The sequence below is a fragment of the Eretmochelys imbricata genome, chromosome 13, assembly GCF_965152235.1.
Source record: "Eretmochelys imbricata isolate rEreImb1 chromosome 13, rEreImb1.hap1, whole genome shotgun sequence".
NCBI classification, from domain to species: Eukaryota; Metazoa; Chordata; order Testudines; family Cheloniidae; genus Eretmochelys; species Eretmochelys imbricata.
This window is the reverse complement of record NC_135584.1, coordinates 36,239,439-36,263,278: the sequence shown is the minus strand read 5'-3', so window position 1 is coordinate 36,263,278 and position 23,840 is coordinate 36,239,439. Positions and strand designations below refer to the sequence as shown.

Below are 23,840 nucleotides of genomic sequence, written 5' to 3'. Positions count from 1 at the left end.
AAATTCTGATGGCACCAGCCAGGTGTGTGGATAAACAGAGAACCTGCTTGAACTCTCATAAGAGGAGATGGGTTACCAGAATTAAAATGAATTTGTATAGTGGGAATTTCAGACATTCAGACTGCTGGGAGCAAAATACATGGTTGGTTAAAATGTCAAGATACCGGAAAGTTCACCTTTCTGATCTGGGGTCTTGATCCACCTGTTGGGAAAGTAAATAGCCCAGCAGTTGAGTAAAGAACCCAGATCCCAGAAGAGAGGTGAGGATTTTGGTATTTCTGGGTTTAAATAAAAGATACTTGGCCAAAATTTAAAAGTATCTCCTTAAATTTAAATGGCTGAGTTTATTTTCTTTCCCCTAGATGCAATCAGTGGCAAACACTGAGTGGGGCAATCAATCGATAATCACAGAATTCATCTTCCTGGGATTTGAGAATATTCAGGATCTGAAGGTTCTTCTCTTCGTGGTATTTCTAGTGATCTACATTGTGACCATGACCGGGAACATGCTCATCATTGCTCTAGTTATGGCTGATCAGCACCTTCACACCCCCATGTACTTCTTCCTGGGGAACTTGGCCTGCTTGGAGAACTGCTACACCTCCACCATCCTGCCCAGGCTGCTGGCCGGTCTCCTGACGGGGGACAGAACCATCTCTTTCATGGGCTGTGTTACACAAATGTATTTTTTTGGTTCTTTGGCAGCGGCAGAATGTTACCTCCTCGCAGCAATGTCTGATGATCAGTATCTGGCAATATGTAAACCACTGCATTATGCAACCTTTATGACAGCCAGGTTCTTCCTTCAGCTCACAGCTGGGTCTTGGATAAGTGCATTTCTGGCTATTACCATAATAGTATCATTCATGTCACAGTTAACTTTCTGTGGCCCCAATGAAATTGACCATTTCTTTTGTGAGCTCACCCCAGTGATAAAACTCTCCTGCTGTGACACAATCGTGGTGGAATTTGTAGCATTCCTATTTGCCTCCATTTTCACTCTGCCCTCATTTCTATTAACCATTATCTCCTATGTTCTTATTATAGCCACCATCCTGAGACTCTCTTCCATCTTTGGAAAGCAAAAGGCATTTTCCACCTGCTCCTCTCACCTCGTAGCTGTTACAATTTTCTACCGGACACTAATGATTGTCTATGTGTTACCAAAAAACAACACACTCAGAGATTTAAACAAATTGTTTTCTGTCTTCTACACTGTCTTAACTCCTATGGTCAATCCCCTTATATATAGCCTGAGGGTATGTCTACACTGTGAAATTAGGTCGAATTTATAGAAGTTGTTTTATTAGAAATCGTTTTTATATAGTCGATTGTGTGTGTCCCCACACAAAATGCTCTAACTGCATTAAGTGCATTAACTCGGTGGAGTACTTCCACAGTACCAAAGCTAGCATCGATTTCCAGAGCATTGCACTGTGGGTAGCTATCCCACAGTTCCCGCAGTCTCTGCCACCCATTGGAATTCTGAGTTGAGATCCCAATGCCTAATGGGGCAAAAACATTGTCACGGGTGGTTCTGGGTACATGTCATCAAGCCCTCTCTCCCTCCCTCTGTGAAAGCAACGGCAGACAATCGTTTCATGCCTTTTTTCCTGAGTTACCTGTGCAGACGCCATACCACGGCAAGCATGGAGCCTACTCGGCTCGTACGTCTCCTGGGTGCTGGCAGACATGGTACTGCATTGCTACACAGCAGCAACCTATTACCTTGTGGCAGCAGATGGTACAATAGGCCTGATAACCATCGTCATCATGTCTGAGGTGCTCCTGGTCAGTCAGGAGCGCCTGGGCAGACATGGGCGCAAGAACTAAAATAGGAGTGACTCGACCAGGTCATTCTCTTTAGTCCTCCCAGCAGTCCTGTTGTATCGTCTTATGGCGAGCAGGCAGGAGATGAAGATGGCTAGCAGTCCTACTGCACCGTCTGCTGCCAGCCAAAGATGTAAAAGATAGATGGAGTGGATCAAAACAAGAAATACACCAGATTTGTTTTGTATTCATTTGCTCCCCCTCCCTCTCTCCGTGAAATCTATGGCTGACAATCATTTCAGTGAGGTCTGTCAGGGGCACCTTGAAAAGTTTAACAGAGATTCAGTCCTGTGTGAAATATCAGGGGGAGGGATAGCTCAGTGCATTGAGCATTGGGTTGCGCATTGTCCTGCTAAACCCAGGGTTTTGAGTTCAATCCTTGAGAGGGCCATTCTGTGTGACAGTTGTTTTTGTTTCTCCTTGATGTAAAGCCACCCCCTTTGTTGATTTTAATTCCCTGTAAGCCAACCCTGTAAGCCATGTTGTCAGTCACCCCGCCCTCCTTCAGAGCAAAGGCAGACAATCGTCCCGCACCTTTTTTCTGTGCAGACACCGTACCACGGCAAGCATGGAGCCTGCTCAGATCACTTTGGCAATTAGGAGCACATTAAACACCACATGCATTATCCAGTAGTATATGCAGCACCAGAAACTGGCAAAGGGAAACCGGGCAAGTGGGCGACGTCAGCGCGGAGACGAGAGTGACGAGGACATGGACACAGACTTCTCTCAAAGCACAGGCCCTGGCAATGTGGGCATCATGGTGCTAATGGGGCAGGTTCATGTGGTGGAACGCCGATTCTGGGCCCAGGAAACAAGCACAGACTAGTGGAACAGCATCGTGTTGCAGGTCTGGAACGATTCCCAGTGGCTGCGAAACTTTCGCATGCGTAAGGGCACTTTCATGCAACTTTGTGATTTGCTTTCCCCTGCCCTGAGGGGCAAGAATACCAAGATGAGAGCAGCCCTCACAGGTGAGAAGCGAGTGGCAATAGCCCTGTCAAGGTTCCTTCCCCACTCTGAACACTAGGGTACAGATGTGGGGACCTGCATGAAAACCTCCTAAGCTTACTTTTACCAGCTTAGGTTAAAACTTCCCCAAGGTACAAATTAATTTTACCCTTTGCCCTTGGATTTCCACTGCCACCACCAAACTTTATCTTGGTTTACTAGGAAATGTAGTTTGGACACGTCTTTCCCCCCAAAATCCTCCCAACCCTTGCACCCACTTCCTGGGGAAGGTTTGGCAAAAATCCTCACCAATTTGCATAGGTGACCACAGACCCAAACCCTTGGATCTTAGAACAATGAAAAAGCATTCCGTTTTCTTACAAGAAGACTTTTAATAGAAGTAAAGGAATCACCTCTGTAAAATCAGGATGGCAGATACCTTACAGGGTAATTAGATTCAAAACATAGAGAATCCCTCCAGGCAAAACCTTAAGTTACAAAAAAGACACACAGACAAGAATAAAGAAAAGGAGTACTTGTGGCACCTTAGAGACTAACCAATTTATTTGAGCATAAGCTTTCGTGAGCTACAGCTGCATCTGATGAAGTGAGCTTTTCTTTTCTTTTCTTTTTGCGAATACAGACTAATACGGCTGTTACTCTGAAACAGAGAAGAATAGTCATTCTATTCAGCACAACACTTTTCTCAGCCATTTAAAGAAATCATAATCTAACACATACCTAGCTAGATTACTTACTAAAAGTTCTAAGACTCCATTCCTGTTCTGTCCCTGGCAAAAGCAGCATACAGACAGACACAGACCCTTTGTTTTTCTCCTTCCTCCCAGCTTTTGAAAGTATCTTGTCTCCTCATTGGTCATTTTGGTCAGGTGCCAGCGAGGTTACCTTTAGCTTCTTAACCCTTGACAGGTGAGAGGACTTTTCCTCTGGCCAGGATGGATTTTAAAGGGGTTTACCCTTCCCTTTATATTTATGACAACCTTACAGGGTAATTAGATTCAAAACATAGAGAATCCCTCTAGGCAAAACCTTAAGTTACAAAAAAGACACACAGACAGGAATAGTCATTCTATTCAGCACAGTTCTTTTCTCAGCCATTTAAAGAAATCATAATCTAACACATACCTAGCTAGATTACTGACTAAAGTTCTAAGACTCCATTCCTGTTCTATCCCCGGCAAAAGCATCATACAGACAGACACAGAACCTTTGTTTTTCTCCTTCCTCCCAGATGTTGAAAGTATCTTGTCTCCTCATTGGTCATTTTGGTCAGGTGCCAGCGAGGTTACCTTTAGCTTCTTAACCCTTTACAGGTGAGAGGATTTTTCCTCTGGCCAGGAGGGATTTTAAAGGGGTTTACCCTGCCCTTTATATTTATGACACGCCACCCAAATCTCAGCTACGGTGAAACGCTGGCTGGGATTTCTTCCTGGAGCTCAGGAAAAAACAGAGTTAATAAGACACATGCACCTCTAAATATACTACCAAGTGCAAAAAGACTAACAATATTTTCCACATCTCAAGGACAATTTTAATCAGTTGATTCTGGGAAACTTTCAAGGGACAGTGCATCAGCCACTTTGTTAGAAGCTCCTGAGATGTGTTGGATGTCGAAATCAAAATCTTGGAGAGCTAAAACTCCTCCGAAGAATTTTTTTGTTATTTCCCATGGCGGTATGAAGCCACTGTAGCGCAGCATGGTTGGTTTGCAGGTGGAAACGCCGTTCCCAAAAATATGGGCGTAGCTTTTCCAGAGCATAGACAATGGTGTAACATTCTTTTTCACTGACTGAGCAGTTGCTTTCCCTCTCAGACAGTTTTTTGCTGAGAAACACTACAGGGTAGAATTCTTGATCAGGTCCTTTCTGCCTTGAAACTGCTCCCACACCACGCTCGGACACATCTGTGGTTACTAGGAGCGGTTTGTCAAAGTCTGGGGCCCTTAGTACAGGGTCAGACATGAGTGTCGCTTTAAGCTGGTTAAAGGCCTTCTGACACTCTTCGGTCCACTGAATGGCATTTGGCTGTTTCTTTTTGGTTAGGTTTGTCAGTGGGGCGGCGATTTGGCTGTATTGCGGTACAAATCGTCTGTAATAATCGACCAAGCCGAAGAAGGATTGAACCTGTTTCTTTGACTTTGGGACAGGCCACTTTTGGATAGCATCCACTTTGGCCTGTAGGGGGCTGTTAGTTCCATGACCCACCTGGTGTCCAAGGTAAGTCACTCTGTTGAGGCCTATTTGACACTTCTTAGTCTTAACAGTTAGTCCTGCCTCCCTTACGTGCTCAAGGACTTTTTGTAGATGTTCCAGGTGTTCTGCCCAGGAATCCGAAAATATAGCCACATCATCAAGGTAGGCGACTGCATATTCTCCTAATCCCGCTAGGAGACCATCTACCAATCTTTGGAAGGTGGAGGGTGCATTTCGCAGCCCGAATGGGAGTACATTAAATTTATACAGCCCGAGATGTGTGGTAAAGGCTGACCTTTCCTTGGCGGATTCATCTAGCGGTACCTGCCAGTACCCCTTGGTTAAGTCCAAGGTAGAGATGAACTGGGCCCGTCCCAGTTTCTCTAATAGTTCATCTGTGCGTGGCATTGGATAGTTGTCTGGGCGAGTTACAGCATTTAGCTTACGGTAGTCCACGCAAAAACGTATCTCCCCATCTGGTTTGGGAACTAGAACCACTGGAGATACCCATGCACTTCCAGAGGGGCGGATTACACCCATCTGTAACATATCCTGGATCTCCCAGTCTATAGCAGTTTTAGCTTGAGGATACACCCGGTAAGGTTGGACTTTAATTGGGTGAGCATTACCTGTGTCAATGGAGTGGTATGCCCGTTCAGTCAGTCCTGGGGTGGCTGAGAACATTGGCGCGTAGCTAGTGCACAGCTCCTTGATCTGCTGTCACTGCATACGCCCAAGTGTCATGGAGAGGTTCACCTCTTCCACACCACCAGCACTTTTCCCTTCGTAGTAGACACCTTCAGGCCACTCAGCGTCGTCTCCTCCCTGGGCTGTAAACTGACAAACCTTTAATTCTCTGGAATAAAAGGGCTTTAGAGAATTAATATGGTACACCTTAGGCTTTCGGTTGGAGGTGGGGAATGCTAGGAGGTATAATTAACAGCTCCCAGGCGCTCCTGGACTGTGAATGGCCACCATGCCATTTGTTTGATGGTGGTAAGGAGTGGCAACTAAGTGATTTACCCCATGAGCTTCCCAGAGATTTTCCATACTTCCTGCCAGGAAATTAGTCCCTGCATCTGTGAGGATGTCGGAGGGCCAACCTACCCTGGCAAAAATGTCTGCTAGTGCTTGGCACACACTTTTATCCCTGGTGTTGCTTAGAGCTATTGCTTCCGGTCATTGGGTGGCAAAATCCATGAAAGTCAGTATGTACTGCTTTCCTCTGGGTGTCTTTTTCGGAAAAGGACCCAGAATATCCACAGCTACTCGCTGAAATGGAACTTCAATGATGGGGAGTGGCTGGAGAGGGGCTTTGACCTGGTCTTGGGGTTTTCCCACTCTTTGGCATACTTCACAAGACCGGACATAGGTAGAAACATCCTTGCCCATTCCCTCCCAGTTGAATGACCCCCCCAAATGGTCTTTGGTCCTGTTCAACCCAGCGTGACCACTAGGATGATCGTGGGCTAAGCTCAAGAGCTTGGTCTGGTATTTAGCTGGAACTACCAACTGTCTCTGAGGATGCCAGTCTTCCTGGTCTCCACCAGAAAGAGTTTCCTTGTATAAAAGTCCTTTTTCTACAACCAACCTGGATCGATTAGAAGAGCTGAGAGGCGGTGGGTTGCTCTGTGCCGCCGTCCAAGCTCTCTGGAGGCTTTCATCTGCTTCCTGTTCGATCTGGAACTGTTGCCTTGATGCTGGAGGCATCAGTTCCTCATTGGATTGTGGACCTATGCTTGGTCCCTCTGGAAGCGATGTAGGGGGTCGGGCTGTTTCCGTTGACTGTGAACCGGTCTCCGCTGGGACACTATGTTGGGGTTCAGGCTCAGGCTGAGCCTCTTGTGTAGGGTTATGGGCTGCTGCCGGTTCAGGTTCGGTGGGGCCCTCTGGTGTTGAGGTTGCAAGTACTGGATTCAGTGCTGGCAATTGGTCTGGTACTGGTTGTTGCGCTGGTTCCGGTTCTGGGACTGGTTCCGTCTGGGTCTCTGGGAGTGGATCCACTACTGCTGTTGCAGATATTGGGCTGGGGTTGGGGTCCATCACCTCTGACTGGGTCCTGATAGAAGTTTCCGGAAGAGAGCTAGGCGTCACGGCTTGTTTAGCCTTGGCTGTGGGTGACCATTCCCACCCTCTTGGTCCGCTTCACATGATTGGCCAAGTCTTCCCCCAACAGCATGGGGATGGGATAATCATCATAGACTGCAAAAGTCCACGTTCCTGACCAGCCCTGGTACTGGACAGGCAACTTGGCTGTAGGCAAATTGAAGGAGTTGGACTTGAAGGGCTGAATCGTCACTTGGATCTCTGGGTTGATTAAATTGGGGTCCACTAAGGAAGCATGGATAGCTGACTCTTGTGCTTCGGTGTCCCTCCACGTGGTGACCTTCTTCCCACCCACACTCACAGTTACCCTCCGCTCCAAGGGTATCTGGGAGGTATTTGGGCCTGCAGATCTCTGGTGTGATTCCGGTGCAATGAACTGTAATCTGTTGGGGTTCTTGGGGCAGTTGGCCTTTACATGCCCCAGCTCGTTACATTGAAAACATCGTCCAGCTGACGGGTCACTGGGGCGAGGCGGGTGGCTGGAGACTGGGGTGGTGGGACGATAAGGGGTCTGGAGGGTTCTTTGGGAGGTAGGTGAGGCCCTGGGTCGCCCCCGGTAATAGGGTGTGGTCTGGTCTCCACTCCAACTGCGACCAGTTTTCTTCTTCTCTGCCACCTCTACCCATCTGGCTCCAATCTCTCCTGCTTCGATTACAGTTTTGGGCTTCCCATCTAGGATGTATCTTTCTGTTTCCTCAGGAACACCCTCTAAGAATTGTTCCATTTTCATCAGGAAGGGCAAATTTACTGGAGATTCAACACTTGCTCCTGATATCCAGGCATCCCAATGTTTCACAATGTGGTAGGCAAGGTCAGGTAAATGGCACGTCTGGTTTCCACCTTAGGGCTCTGAACCTCCGACGAGACTGCTCGGGTGTTATCCCCATTCTGACTCTCGCCTTGGATTTAAACAGTTCATACTTGTTCATGTGTTCTTTAGGCATTTCAGCCTCCACCTCAGCTAAGGGTCCACTGAGCTGCGGCCTCAGCTCTACCTCAGCTCTATGTATTGGTTGGTAGAGATGCTGTACCCAAGGCAGGCCCTTTTGAAGTTTTCTAAGAAGGCCTTAGTATCATCTCCTGCCTTGTAGGTGGGGAACTTTCTGGGATGGGAAGTGGTACCTGGAGAAGGATTGCTCGGGGTTGTTGGTATATTCTGCTGAGCCTTTACCTTCTCCATCTCCAGTTCATGCTGCCTCTCTTTTTCCTTCTCTTCCTCCACGCTTCCTCTCTTTTTTCTTCTCCTCCTCCACATGCTTCCTTGCCTCCATTTCTCTCCTGTGGGCAGCCTCCTGTACCTCCTTCTCCAGCCGCATGAGTTCTATCTGTCTTTCATGTTCCTTTTGTTTTTCAGCAGCCTCAAATCTGGCTAATTCCAGCTTTTGTTGAGCCGTGGAGTCTGTTATCCTAACCTCTCTGTTTTTAACTAACTTTACACCCGAGGTTTAGAAATAAAACAAACAAAACTTGGCTGGTAAAATTTTGCTGTGCTGGAATAGGATACCTATTCTCTGATAGTGATTGTCAGCCTATAGAAAAAGACAATTCCCTTTGTCTCTCTGGCCCCAAAGAAAGCAAAAAAAAAATAAATAAATCACCATCCAACTATTGCCAGTTGGAGACACAAAGCAGCACAAAGATTTATGAATCTAGGTTTAATTGGTCCTGCCTAAGCACAAGGGGTGGACTTGATCTCTTGAGGTCCCTTCCTGCCCAACATTTGTATGAATCTATGAAAAGGCTAGTAGGAACCACTGTGATCTTCTCTCATCTGACCTCCTGTGTCACACATTCCACAGGGCTTTCCTGAATTCATGTCTATAAAACAGCATATTTTTAAGACAGATGTCCAATCTTGTTTTAAAAAAATGTCCAGTGATGGAGAATCCACCACGACCCTTGATAAAGTGTTCCAATGGTTAATTACCTTCTCTGATAAAAATGTATTCCTTTAGTCTGTCACTGTAAGACAGGTTTTCCAATCCCTTAAACATTCTTGTGATGCTTCTCTGAACACTCTCCAATTTATTAACATCCTTCTTGAATTGTCGCCAACAGAATGAGACAAGTTATTCCAGTAGTGGTTACACCAGTGACAAATACAGAGGCAGTATATCCTACTTACTCTTACTCGAGATTCCCCTGTTTATACAGCCAAGGATCATATTATCCTTTAGGTCCCAGCACCACGCTGGGAGCTTATGTTTAGCTAATCCTCCAAGTCTTTTTCTGAGTCACTGCTTCCCAGGATGAAATCCCTCATGCTGTAAGTATGGCCTATGTTTTTGCTCCTAGATGTACCACTTTACATTTGACCTTATTTAAATGTATTTTTTAAAATTGTGCCTAGTTTACCAAGAGATACCAATTTCTCTGCATAGGTGATCTGTCCTTTTCATTATTTACCCACTCACCCAACCTTTGAGTTATCTGAAAACTTTACCAGTGAAGATTTTATGGGTTTTTCAAAGAAGGTTAAGGCTTGCAGGGCACCACTAGAAACACATGCACTAAGTGATGATTTCCCATTTACAATTACATTTTGAGACTTGTCAGTTAGCCAGTTTTTAATCCATTTAATGTGTGCCAGGTTAATTTTGTATCAGTCTCGGTTTTTAATTAAAACTGAGCTGCGAAGATATTATTTACAGGGGATCCTGCTCATTTATATGGCTCTTCTGCCAAGGCTGGGAAAAGACAGATCAAAAGGACAGAAACAGTTTAAAAAAAAAAAGAGAGAGAGAGTTGTCAGGGGCCCTTTGCAGGGAAACAGACTGACACATAGGGCTTGTCTATACTTATGGATAAATCAGCACTGTTGCGATCGATGCAGTAGTGTCGATTTAGCGGGTCTGGTGAAGACAAGCTAAGTTGATGGCAGAGTGCTCTCCTGTGGCTGTCTTTACTCCACCTCCCAGAGAGTTGGAAGGTAAGTGAGCAGGAGAGTGTCTCCCATCAACACAGTGTGGTGTAGACATCGCTTTAAGTCGACCTAAGTTACGTCAACATCAGTTACATAATTTACATAACTGAGGTAGCGTAACTTAGGCCAATTTACAGCTTTAGTGTAGAACAGCCCATAGACAGGCCATTCCAGATGGGGCTGTGTCATATATATAAAGGGAAGGGTAAACCCCTTTAAAATCCCTCCTGGCCAGAGGAAAAATCCTCTCACCTGTAAATGGTTAAGAAGCTAAAGGTAACCTCGCTGGCACCTGACCAAAATGACCAATGAGGAGACAAAATACTTTCAAAAACTGGGAGGAGGGAGAAAAACAAAGGGTCTGTGTCTGTCTGTATGCTGCTTTTGCCAGGGACAGAACAGCAGTGGAGTCTTAGAATTTAGTAAGTAATCTAGCTAGGTATGTGTTAGATTATGATTTCTTTAAATGGCTGAGAAAATAGCTGCGCTGAATAGAATGAATATTCCTGTCTGTGTGTCTTTTTTGTAACTTAAGGTTTTGCCTAGAGGGATTCTCTATGTTTTGAATCTAATTACCCTGTAATTATCTACCATCCTGATTTTACAGAGGTGATTCCTTTTCTACTTCTATTAAAAAAGTCTTCTTGTAAGAAAACTGAATGCTTTTTCATTGCCCTAAGACCCAAGGGTTTGGGTCTGTGGTCACCTATGCAAATTGGTGAAGATTTTTACCTAACCTTCCCCAGGAAGTGGGGTGCAAGGGTTCGGAGGATTTTGGGGGGAAAGACGTGTCCAAACTCCGTTTTTTCAGGAACCCAGATAAAGTTTGGTGGTGGCAGTGGAAGTCCAGGGGCAAAGGGTAAAACAGTCTGTACCCTGGGGCAGTTTTAACCTAAGCTGGTAAAAGTAAGCTTAGGAGGTTTTTATGCAGGTCCCCACATCTGTACCCTACAGTTCAGAGTGGGGAAGGAACCTTGACATGGTGGTAGAGTGATGGGATTAACGTGAAATCCTTTTGAGATCAATTTGAGATTTTTTGAACCAGAAAAACATATTTTAAAAAGGAAATTTTTTTTTCCTTTGGAGCTGCTGGAAAGGAGGTCCAACCGAAAGCAGCTAGTTTTTTCTCTGCTTTGGGGCCAGAGCACAGACAAAAGGGGATTATATTTGTGAATTGCACGTTTTCTTTGCCTGGAGGCAGAGTAGTTAACCTCCTGCAGGGAAATTCAGTCTTCACAAACCTGAGGTTTTTTTCCCCTAAAAGTAAATAGGAGAGTGTTCTACCCATTTGCCTGGAGACAAAAGTGGTAGGGTGTTTTTTTTAGGAGAAGGAGGTACAGGAGGCTGCCCACAGGAGAGAGAAGGAGGTACAGGAGGCTGCCCACAGGAGGGAAATGGAGGCAAGGAAGCATGTGGAGGAGGAGAAGGAAAAAGAAAGGAAGCATGTGGAGGAGGAGAAGGAAAAAGAGAGGAAGCATGAACTGGAGATGGAGAAGGTAAAGGCTCAGCAGAATATACCAACAAACCCTAGCAAACCTTCTCCAGGTACCACTTCCCATCCCAGAAAGTTCCCCACCTACAAGGCAGGAGACGATACTGAGGCCTTCTTAGAAAACTTCAAAAGGGCCTGCCTTGGGTACAGCATCTCTACCAACCAATACATGGTAGAGCTGAGGCCGCAGCTCAGTGGACCCTTAGCTGAGGTGGAGGCTGAAATGCCTAAAGAACACATGAACAAGTATGAACTGTTTAAATCCAAGGCGAGAGTCAGAATGGGGATAACACCTGAGCAGTCTCGTCGGAGGTTCAGAGCCCTAAGGAGGAAACCAGACATGTCATTTACCTGACCTTGCCTACCACCTTGTGAAACATTGGGATGCCTGGATATCAGGAGCAAGTGTTGAATCTCCAGTAAATTTCCCTTCCTAATGAAAATGGAACAATTCTTAGAAGCTGTTCCTGAAGGAATAGAAAGATACATCCTAGATGGGAAGCCCAAAACTGTAATCGAAGCAGGAGAGATTGGAGCCAGATGGGTAGAGGTGGCAGAGAAGAAGAAAACTGGTCGCAGTTGGAGTGGAGACCAGAAGGGACAACCCCAGACCACACCCTATTACCGGGGGCCACCCAGGACCTCACCTACCTCCCAAAAAATCCTCCAGACCCCTTATCATCCCACCACCCCATTCTCCAGCAACCCGCCTCGCCCCAGTGACCCGTCAGCTGGACGATGTTTTAAATGTAATGAGCTGGGGCATGTAAAGGCCAACTGCCCCAAGAACCCCAACAGATTACAGTTCATTGCACCGGAATCACACCAGAGATCTGCAGGCCCAGATACCTCCCAGGTTCCCTTGGAACAGAGGGTAACTGTGAGTGTGGGCGGGAAGAAGGTCACCGCGTGGAGGGACACCGAAGCACAAGTGTCAGCTATCCATGCTTCCTTAGTGGACCCCAATTTAATCAACCCAGAGATCCAAGTGACGATTCAACCCTTCAAGTCCAACTCCTTCAATTTGCCTACAGCCAAGTTGCCTGTCCAGTACCAGGGCTGGTCAGGAATGTGGACTTTTGCAGTCTATGATGATTATCCCATCCCCATGCTGTTGGGGGAAGACTTGGCCAATCATGTGAAGCGGACCAAGAGGGTGGGAATGGTCACTCACAGCCAAGGCTAAACAAGCCGTGACACCTAGCTCTGTTCCGGAAACTTCTATCAGGACCTGGGCAGAGGTGATGGACCAGGACCCCAGCCCAATGTCTGCAACAGCAGTAGTGGATCCAGTCCCAGAGACCCAGATGGAACCAGTCCCAGAACTGGAACCAGCGGAACAACCAGCACCAGACCCATTGCCAGCACTGAATCCAGTACTTGCAACCTCAACACCAGAGGGCCCCACCGAACCTGAACCGGCAGCAGCCGATAACCCTACACAAGAGGCTCAGCCTGAGCCTGAACCCCAACATAGTGTCCCAGTGGAGACCGGTTCACAGTCAACGGAAACAGCCCCATCCCCTACATCGCTTCCAGAGGGACCAAGCATAGGTCCACAATCCAATGAGGAACTGATGTCTCCAGCATCAAGGGAACAGTTCCAGACCAAACAGGAAGCAGATGAAAGCCTCCAGAAAGCTTGGACGGTGGCACGGAGCAACCCACCGCCTCTCAGCTCTTCTAATCGATCCAGGTTGGTTGTAGAAAAAGGACTTTTATACAAGGAAACTCTTTCTGGTGGAGACCAGGAAGACTGGCATCCTCAGAGACAGTTGGTAGTTCCAACTAAATACCAGGCCAAGCTCTTGAGCTTAGCCAACGATCATCCTAGTGGCCATGCTGGGTTGAACAGGACCAAAGACCGTTTAGGGGGGTCATTCCACTGGGAGGGAATGGGCAAGGATGTTTCTACCTATGTCCGGTCTTGTGAAGTATGCCAAAGAGTGGGAAAACCCCAAGACCAGGTCAAAGCCCCTCTCCAGCCACTCCCCATCATTGAAGTTCCATTTCAGCGAGTAGCTGTGGATATTCTGGGTCCTTTTCCGAAAAAGACACCCAGACGAAAGCAGTACATACTGACTTTCATGAATTTTGCCACCCAATGGCAGGAAGCAGTAGCTCTAAGCAACACTAGGGCTAAAAGTGTGTGCCAGGCACTAGCAGACATTTTTTGCCAGGGTAGGTTGGCCCTACAACATCCTCACAGATGCAGGGACTAATGTCCTGCCAGGAGAATATGGAAAACCTCTGGGAAGCTCATGGGGTAAATCGCTTGGTTGCCACTCCTTACCACCATCAAACAAATGGCATGGTGGAGAAGTTTAATGGAACTTTGGTGGCCATGATAAGTAAATTCGTAAATGAGCACTCCAATCATTGGGACCTAGTGTTGCAGCAGTTGCTCTTTGCCTACAGAGCTGTACCACATCCCAGTTTAGGGTTTTCGCCATTTGAACTTGTATATGGCCGTGAGGTTAAGGGGCCAAAACAGTTGGTGAAGCAGCAATGGGAGGGATTTACACCTTCTCCAGGAACTAACCTTCTGGACTTTGTAACCAACCTACAAAACACCCTCCGAACCTCTTTAGCTCTTGCTAAAGAAAACTTACAGGATGCTCAAAAAGAGCCAAAATGCCTGGTAGGATAAACATGCCAGAGAGCGTTCCTTCAAAGTAGGGGACCAGGTCATGGTCTTAAAGGCGCTCCAGGCCCATAAAATGGAAGCCTCGTGGGAAGGGCCATTCACGGTCCAGGAGTGTCTGGGAGCTGTTAATTATCTCCTAGCATTCCCCACCTCCAACTGAAAGCCTTAGGTGTACCATATTAATTCTCTAAAGCTCTTTTATTCCAGAGAATTAAAGGTTTGTCAGTTTACAGCCCAGGGAGGAGACGACGCTGAGTGGCCTGAAGGTGTCTACTACAAAGGGAAAAGTGCTGGTGGTGTGGAAGAGGTGAACCTCTCCATGACCCTTGGGCGTATGCAGTGACAGCAGATCAAGGAGCTGTGCACTAGCTATGCGCCGACGTTCTCAGCCACCCCAGGGCTGACTGAACGGGCATACCACTCCATTGACACAGGTAATGCTCACCCAATTAAAGTCCAACCTTACTGGGTGTCTCCTCAAGCTAAAACTGCTATAGACCGGAAGATCCAGGATATGTTACAGATGGGTGTAATCCACCCCTCTGGCAGTGCATGGGTATCTCCAGTGGTTCTAGTTCCCAAACCAGATGGGGAGATACGTTTTTGCGTGGACTACCGTAAGCTAAATGCTGTAACTCGCCCAGACAACTATCCAATGCCACGCACAGATGAACTATTAGAGAAACTGGGACGGGCCCAGTTCATCTCTACCTTGGACTTAACCAAGGGGTACTGGCAGGTACCGCTAGATGAATCCGCCAAGGAAAGGTCAGCCTTCACCACACATCTCGGGCTGTATGAATTTAATGTACTCCCTTTCGGGCTGCGAAATGCACCCGCCATCTTCCAAAGACTTGTAGATGGTCTCCTAGCGGGATTAGGAGAATATGCAGTCGCCTATCTTGACGATGTGACCATATTTTCGGATTCCTGGGCAGAACACCTGGAACATCTACAAAAAGTCCTTGAGCGCATAAGGGAGGCAGGACTAACTGTTAAGACTAAGAAGTGTCAAATAGGCCTCAACAGAGTGACTTACCTTGGACACCAGATGGGTCAAGGAACTAACAGCCCCCTACAGGCCAAAGTGGATGCTATCCAAAAGTGGCCTGTCCCAAAGTCAAAGAAACAGGTTCAATCCTTCTTCGGCTTGGCCGATTATTACAGACGATTTGTACCGCAATACAGCCAAATCGCCGCTGTTCAGTGGACCGAAGAGTGTCAGAAGGTCTTTAACCAGCTTAAAGCGAAACTCATGTCTGACCCTGTACTAAGGGCTCTAGACTTTGACAAACCGTTCCTAGTAACCACAGATGCATCCGAGCGTGGTGTGGGAGCAGTTTCAATGCAGAAAGGACCTGATCAAGAATTCCACCCTGTAGTTTTTCTCAGCAAAAAAACTGTCTGAGAGGGAAAGCAACTGCTCAGTCTGTGAAAAAGAATGTTACGCCATTGTCTACGCCCTAGAAAAGCTATGCCCGTATGTTTGTGGATGGCGTTTCCACCTGCAAACCGACCATGCTGCGCTACAGTGGCTTCATACTGCCATGGGAAATAACAAAAAACTTATTCGGTGGAGTTTAGGTCTCCAAGATTTTGATTTCGACATCCAACACATCTCAGGAGCTTCTAACAAAGTGGCTGATGCACTCTCCCGTGAAAGTTTCCCAGAATCAACTGATTAAAATCGTCCTTGAGATGTGGAAAATATTGTTAGTCTTTATGTACTTGGTAGTATATTTAGAGGTGCATGTGTCTTATTAACTCTGTTTTTTCCTAGAGCTCCAGGAAGAAATCCCAGCCAGCGTTTTACCCTAGCTGAGATTTGGGGGCGTGTCATAAATATAAAGGGAAGGGTAAAGCCCTCTAAAATCCCTCCTGGCCAGAGGAAAAATCCTCTTATCTGTAAAGGGTTAAGAAACTAAAGGTAACCTCGCTAGCACTTGACCAAAATGACCAATGAGGAGACAAAATACTTTCAACATCTGGGAGGGGGGAGAAAAACAAAGGGTCTGTGTCTGTCTGTAGGATGCTTTTGCCAGGGACAGAACAGGAATGGAGTCTTAGAATTTAGTAAATAATCTAGCTAGGTATGTGTTAGATTATGATTTCTTTAAATGGCTGAGAAAATAGCTGTGCTGAATAGAATGAATATTCCTGTCTGTGTGTCTTTTTTGTAACTTAAGGTTTTGCTTTGTGGGATTCTCTATGTTTTGAATCTAATTACCCTGTAAGGTATCTACCATCCTGATTTTATAGAGGTGATTCCTTTTTACTTCTATTAAAATTCTTCTTGTAAGAAAACTGAATGGTTTTTCATTGTTCTAAGATCCAAGGGTTTGGGTCTGTGGTCACCTATGCAAATTGGTGAGGATTTTTACCAAACCTTCCCCAGGAAGTGGGGTGCAAGGGTTAGGAGGATTTTGGGGGGAAAGATGTTTCCAAACTATGTTTTTTCATCCTCATCATTGCTCTAGTTGTGCCTGTCAGCACCTGCACACCCCCATGTACTTCTTTCTCGGGAACTTGTCCTGCATGGAGACCTGCTACAGCTCCACCATCCTGCCCAGGATGCTGGCCAGTCTCCTGACTGGGGACAGATACATTTCTGTCTGTGGCTGCATCATGCAGTTTTATTGTTTTGGTTTCTTGGCCTGTACAGAGTGTTATCTCCTAGCAGCAATGTCTTGTGACCGGTATTTAGCTATATGTAAACCTCTGCATTATGCAACCCTTATGAATGGCAGAACCTGGGTTCTAGCAGCTGGGTCATGGCTATGGGCGTTTGTGGCTAGTACCATAACTGTATATTTGATGTCACAATTAACATTCTGTGGCCCTAGTGAAATTGACCATTTCTTCTGTGATCTCATCCCATTGATTAAACATTCCTGTCATGACACCAACCTGATCACACTGCTGAGTTTCATACTCACCTCCATAGGTGTCCCTTTCCCATTTCTATTAACCGTGGCATCCTACAGTTTTATCATCACCACCATTTTAAGAATCCCTTCCACCACCAGAAAGAAAAAGGCATTTTCTACCTGCTCCTCTCACCTCATGGTGGTGACAATTTTCTATGGAACTATAATCATTGTCTATATTTTACCAGACACTGACACTCTTAGAGACCTCAACGATGTGTTCTCTGTCTTCTACACTGTCCTGACTCCCCTTATTCAGATATTATTCAGTTATTCAGATCAGATTTTTAAAGGTATTTTAGGCATTTAGTGGGATTTTCAAAAGCATTTAGGCACCTAAAACTCACTGATTTCAGTGGTTGTTAGGTGCCCGGGTGCTTCTGAAAATCCCACTGGATGCCTAAAATACCTTTAAAAATCTGGGCCTGAATAATTTAGGAGCAAGTCCCATGTCCTAAAAGTGACTTCAGGCCAGATTTTCCAAGGTATTTAGGCATCTAAAGATGCAGATAGGGGCATGCTGGGATTTACTAAAATGCCTAAGTGAGCTACACTCCTAAAATTTAGGCAGGTTTGAAAATGTTACTGCTGAATACGAGCATCTAAACTGCAGCTTGGTGCCTAACACTGATTGATTTAAATGGGAGTTAGTCACCTTTGTCACACTTAGGATCTCTGAGAATGTCACCAGGACATATTTGTATCTTTAGGCACCTAAATACCTTGGAAAATCTGGCTCTGAGTCACCTTTGACAATGGGATGGAGGCACTTTTGAAGTTTTTGTGCTAGGGAACTTGCCCAGGATCACATGTGGAGCTTGGCACAGAGCCAGGAACTGATGCCCTATGTCCTGAAACCTAGGGCAAGGTCCTGGCTCCTGGATAACCCTTACTCATCACAAAATCTTTGACCACTTGAGCCAAAGAACAATTTCAATGGTAATGAATAAAAGGGGGAACTCCTCACAGAGGATGCTGGATACAAAGAGACCTATTGGCCTATCCAGTAGTCCATCCCTCCAACCATAAACATTAAAGATGTGGAAAGGCTGTGATAGTGTTGTCTTGTTATTAGAGTACTGGATGGGAACTCAGGAGGTCTGGGTCCTATTCTGGTTTTGCTTCTTGCCTGATGAGGAATCTTGGGCAAGTCACTCTGTGCCTCAGTTTCCCTACCTGTGAAATGGGGATAATGACACTGCCTTAGGGACCTGTTGAAGGATTGGCCTTTTTGGAGCCTACAACGTGCCTGCACATCTGGTACATCACATAAACATGCACTGAATAAGTGAATGAAAAAGAGCTTGTTTGCACATCAAAACCCATTGTAGAGGGGCCTCTCTCTATGGCCATCTATCAGCTAAGATATATTGAAGGCACCTATCAAAATGTATGCAACCAGTGGTTGAACATGACCTTGGGCGACATTCTCATTTATACTGAGGACAAGGGACACTAAAGTGGGAGCAAATCCTATTTATGGCATAAAGAGGCCTTTGTGTGAATGACAGTCAGGCCCCTTATGCATTGACTTCACCTCTCAGCTTCATGTCTTGGTGTCTTGCACATTTCATTTCTGAAATATCTCTGTTTGTCTCTTGTTTCCCTTCATATCACCTAACAAGAAAAGTTAACATTCTGCATTGGCCAGTGGATTTCCCACATGCCTGGAGACCAGGAGACCTGTCTTCTGTTGCTGTCTCCGCCACTGATCTGCTGGCTGACCTTGGGCAAGTCACTTCCCCTTCCCAGGCCTCAGTTTCCCCATCTGTGAAACTGGCATTCACAGACATATAATCAGTACATTGAAAATGTATGGAATAAAATTATTGTACACTGTTTAAGTACAACTAGTAAAGTGATCGATGTTTATTTTTCAGTCACCCGGGCTCCTGACACACACAGGGCATGACAAAGAGGGAGGTTTCCCATGAGGTTGCACTGGCCTCCACATTCACACTGTTTTAACAAGCGACATGGGGTTAATTCCCCCAGGAGGTCCATTTAAAAGTGATCACAATCAGCAGTCTGGGAGGAGACCCGTCTAGCAGCAGAAGACTGTGTGAGGCTGCATTCCCTTACAAACTCTGTAAGAATCTACCCCAGGAAGCGCTGAGGTTCTGTGTAATCCGCACAAGCAAGAGCATCAAGCAAGAGCAGCCCAGGCCAGCAGCAAAATTAAGGTGTCTTTGCTGAGCGAAGGAGAGTGTGTGAGACAATGAGGACAGCGGGTGCCCTTGAGGGAGAGGTTGCCACTGGATGCTGAGAATTAACGGTAAATCAGATCATTCCGATTGACCTCCTGAGGTCTCCTCCAACCCTAATCTTCTGTGATTCTACAATTCTGTTGTTGCCGGCACCTAATGCCAAGATGCAAAACAACAGCAGGGGTTTGTTACGCGGTGTGTTTTACTTAATAATTACAACAGGGTGGAGAAGCAGAAAAATTTATTTGCAGCTGCAAACAAGGTACAAGGAGAATAGAATTTTAAATTCTGCACACCAGAGCAGGTTATTATACACACTTTTATATTTTTAATGCTATTGTACTACATATTAGCCAATTAAAACTTTGTATAAATATTTTGTTTTTTTATATGGGTTATAACAATGTTTATTTTTTGTAATTTTTAACAAGCATTTTTAGTAACTTAAATAACTAGCACATTTTGTTTGGCCTTGTAACTATTTTTTATTATTTTTAACTTGGCGTTAGCAAACTTTATATTATAAGGCATTATTTGCGGCTGCAACATTGTTTTAAGAGCAAAAGAGCTTATTTAAACCAGCCAGGCCTGAATTTTGTTAAGGGGGGTTAAGAAGAAGCCCTTAGGCTTTTAGCAGGGAGACCTTTTTGACCCTTATGGCCTTTTATTTCCTCGACTTAACTAGTGGCCATGCCCTGGGGTTTTTAACAATTTTTTTTGAGAATATTTATTTTTATTGCTTGAGTTTTTTTATTTTTATTTATTTATTAGCGGTCTATGCATAAAATTAAAATTTTTAAAACTATGTAAAATAAGCATTTTTATACAGGACTACATAGAACACAGTAAACATAACATGATTAATACAGGGAAAAAAACTTAAATAATAGGCTAAACAACCCACTTAGCCATGGGGAAAGGCCCCAACCAGAAAATAAAGAGCTTAGCTAATTTTTTTTAGTTTGCTGATGAATGCTTTTTACCAGCTGCTTTAGGCGTTGTAAATTAGCTTTTACAGATGGCCCTGCATTTGTTATATTAAAGCAACACTTGCCTGCAAACTTTTGGCATAGGTGACTATGGCGTAGAAGCAAATAGTTTACAGCTAGCTTGTTTTGTAGCATACTTTGACGTACTTTTTTTAACTTATGTGAGAGTTGGGCCAGGACTAAATTAATGGCTTTTGCCACCGTGCAGGCAAGGTGCTCTCCTGCGTGATAATTGTGCACCACAAGCCTAGGGATACCAACTAAGGAAAAGGCCAGAGCTGCTGCCTTACTTTTTGGTTACTTTAACTTTGGTTAACCTTACTTTAAGGTTACTTTTGACCTACAGGTGGAATCAAGGGGAATAGCATCCCTTTTATGATGGGCATACAACTGCGGAGGGTATGGAAAAATCAATGGAGCCATGCGACCAAGAGAGCAGGGACCCCCAGAACTATTGGCTGGGACATAGGAATACGCATGTCTGCCACATGTAAGGAACCACCCTGCTGGCAATTTTATGCTCCCGTAGGCAAAGGAGATTTTTACACTGTTATTATATTTAAGTTTTTTATTGGTGAGGTTTTTTTTAATGTGAGTAGCATTTACAAACCTCATACAAGAGGGGGCAAGGGTTGTATTGACTAGGTAATAAGAAAACATGGAGGCATTTAACTTATACTGGGCAGATTTAACGGTATATAAATCAGTATAAGTAAATGTTTTATTTATGGTTTTTAACAGGGAATAATGCTGAACCAGGGTTGGGGCTGCACATATACCAATAAAACAAGTTTTTATGATTGCACCCACTGAAAATGTATGTGGCAAACAAAACAACGTTGCGTTTTGCACTCTGGGCCAGTGCCAGCCAGGTATTTACGGGTACAATGCCTGAAACAGCAGTACAGTTAGGCACATGGCCAAGAGGGGGAATAAAATATACTTTTTTATTTATTTTTTTGCTTTTTTGGTGGGCTGCCATTTAAATAGTAATTTTAGTTTAAGACTTTTAGTGGAGGGGGCTAAATGCATGGTCTACCTTTTAGCCGGGGGGGGGGGGGGGGGGGGTTGACACCGCTTTCAGCCAGGTATAATGAATTTAATTTTTGTGTCTCTCGACCTTTGCTGCCGTGTGGGACACCAGCAGGATGGTATAGGGTCCCTTCCACCTTTTTTGGAGGGGCTTGTCTTTCCAGGTACGTACGAGCACTGAATTACCAGGCTGCAGGGAGTGGATGGGCGAATCTAAGGGTAGAGGCTGGGAATTTTTAGTATACCTGTGAAGAGACAAAAGAACAGCAGACAGGGAACACATATACTGAGACAAAAACCCATTCCCCAATTCCCACTCTCCCCCTGACACAACCGGTGTACCATTTATAGGCCATGCCCTTTTAAACATAATTTTAAAGGGACTGAGCCCTAATCTACCCTTTGGGAGAGCACGGATGCGGAGCAGAACTGGGGGCAGGGCATCAGGCCACCATAGGGAGGCCTCCTGGCATACTTTCGAGAGATGTTGCTTAAGGGTCTGATTGGTCCGCTCCACTACTCTACTGGCTTGCGGTCTCCAGGGTGTATGGAGTTTCCAGGGAATCTGTAAGGCGTCTGAGATGCTTTGGACGATTTTTGACGTGAAAAGTGTGTTTTATTGTCAGATTCCATCCACTGGGGAAGTCCAAAGCGAGTAATAATCTCCTTAACAAACAATGTCCTGGCAGTGCAATTGCGACATGGAAAGGCTTCTGGCCATCCGCTGAATCTATCCACTATGACAAGGAGATACTTGAACCCTTGGGTCCGGGGAAACTTAGTAAAGTTTATTTGCCACACCCGTCCGGGGCCTGGAGTGGGTTCCAGGGCTGCTGGTGGTACTGGGTGTTTTGGTCGGGGGTTATTTTTTTGACAAACTAAGCAGTCTGCTTGTACCTGGGCAGCCAGGGGTCGGAGTCTGGATGTTATGAAGTACTTTTTCATTAGTTGGATAAGTGCCTCCCTGCCAGCATGAGTGGTTTGATGTAATTTTTGTAATACTTGCAGAATTAGGCTCTTTGGTAAGAGGACTTTCCCTTCCAGGGAATGAAGCCATCCCTCCTTTTCCTGGAGACCAAGTTTGTCAGCTAGCTAGTTTTTTTTTTTAGAATACTGAGGGGTTGGGAGCTCCCCCACTGATGGGATAAGGGCATGCATATAGGTGTTTTTAGTGTGAGGGGACATTAGGGTGGCAGCATGCTTTGCTTCTTTATCTGCCCTGGCATTACCTCTGGTTACATTTTGATCCTCCCTCTGATGGGCCTTACAGTGTACCACTGCCACTTCCAAAGGGAGTTGCACTGCCTCCAGAAGCTGGAGAATTTGGGGCCCGTACTTGACTGGGGAGCCTTGGGCTGTCAGCATTCCCCTCTGCTTCCACAGGCCAGCATGAGCATGCAGCACCCCAAAAGCATATTTGGAATCAGTGAAAATATTGACCCGTTTTCCTTTGGACAGTTCGAGTGCACAGGTCAGGGCCACTAGCTCAGCCAACTGGGCAGAGGTCCCAGCGGGCAAACTTTTAGCTTCTACGGTGTCATTGAGTGTCACAATAGCATAACCTGCTCTTTTTTGTTTATTTATTACTATGCTGCTACTATTAGTGTACTACTTATAATCTGCATTTGGGAGGGGCACATTTCTTAAGTTTGGGCGGCTAGAATATTGGGCATTCATGATTTTTAAACAGTTATGTTTTTGTTTCTCAGTTTCTGGTAAGAGGGTGGCAGGGTTAAGAGATGAACAAGGCTGCAGCGTGACCTCAGGGTTTTTTAAGAGCTTTGCTTGGTATCTTGCTATACGTGCTTGTGTGAGCCAGAGGCCGCCCTTAACATCTAGTAAAGCGCGTACCATGTGTGGTGTAAAAACCTGTATTGTTCCCCCTAGTGTCAGTTTTTTTGCTTTCGCCAGGGTCAGGGCGGTGGCTGCCACTGCCCGCAGGCACGATGGCCAGCCCTTGGCTACTTGGTCCAGTTGTTTAGAAAAATATGCCACCGGTCGTTTTTATGCTTTTAGCAGCTGTGTGAGTTCTTTTAGGGCCACCCCCTTTTGTTTATATACATACAACTGAAATGGCTTGGAGAGATCTGGCAGACCGAGAGCCGGGGCTTTTATTAACCCCTTCAGTTGCCAGTAGCAGACTCCCTCACTGTGACAAGAGTCACAGGCAAAGATACCAAGTGCCTAGTGTATGCCCCAGCAAAATGTGCTTTGGGAAACAGAACCATACACCATAAGCTAATATACCTCCCTGAATGCCCAACACCGTTGCTGGGATGGGACCTGCTGTGTTGCCTAGGTGCCACCCTGCATTTTACTCAAGATGAAATAACCCTTACCTTACCCCCTGAAAATGCATGGATTATGGCCCTTGCAGTTGAACCCTCGGCTATGCAAGCCCCAAAATGGGACCAGTAAAAAGTCCAAGTGTATCCCCTTGTTCCTGGGACAAGTGCTGGGGGGTTCAGTTAGGAAGGAAAAGTCGGCATGTTGGGGAGCAGAGTGGCCGGAACGCTCACTCAG

At 45.6% G+C, this 23,840-nt stretch overlaps 1 protein-coding gene across 1 annotated transcript; it reads left to right on the top strand.

The window, feature by feature from the left end:
- Positions 1-554: 554 nt before the first annotated feature.
- Positions 555-22,802, top strand: LOC144273197 (olfactory receptor 10A7-like). The gene is made up of 2 exons (XM_077831729.1): positions 555-1,259; positions 22,701-22,802. The coding sequence occupies exons 1-2, from the start codon at positions 555-557 to the stop codon at positions 22,800-22,802; spliced, it is 807 nt and encodes a 268-aa protein (XP_077687855.1).
- Positions 22,803-23,840: the final 1,038 nt, after the last annotated feature.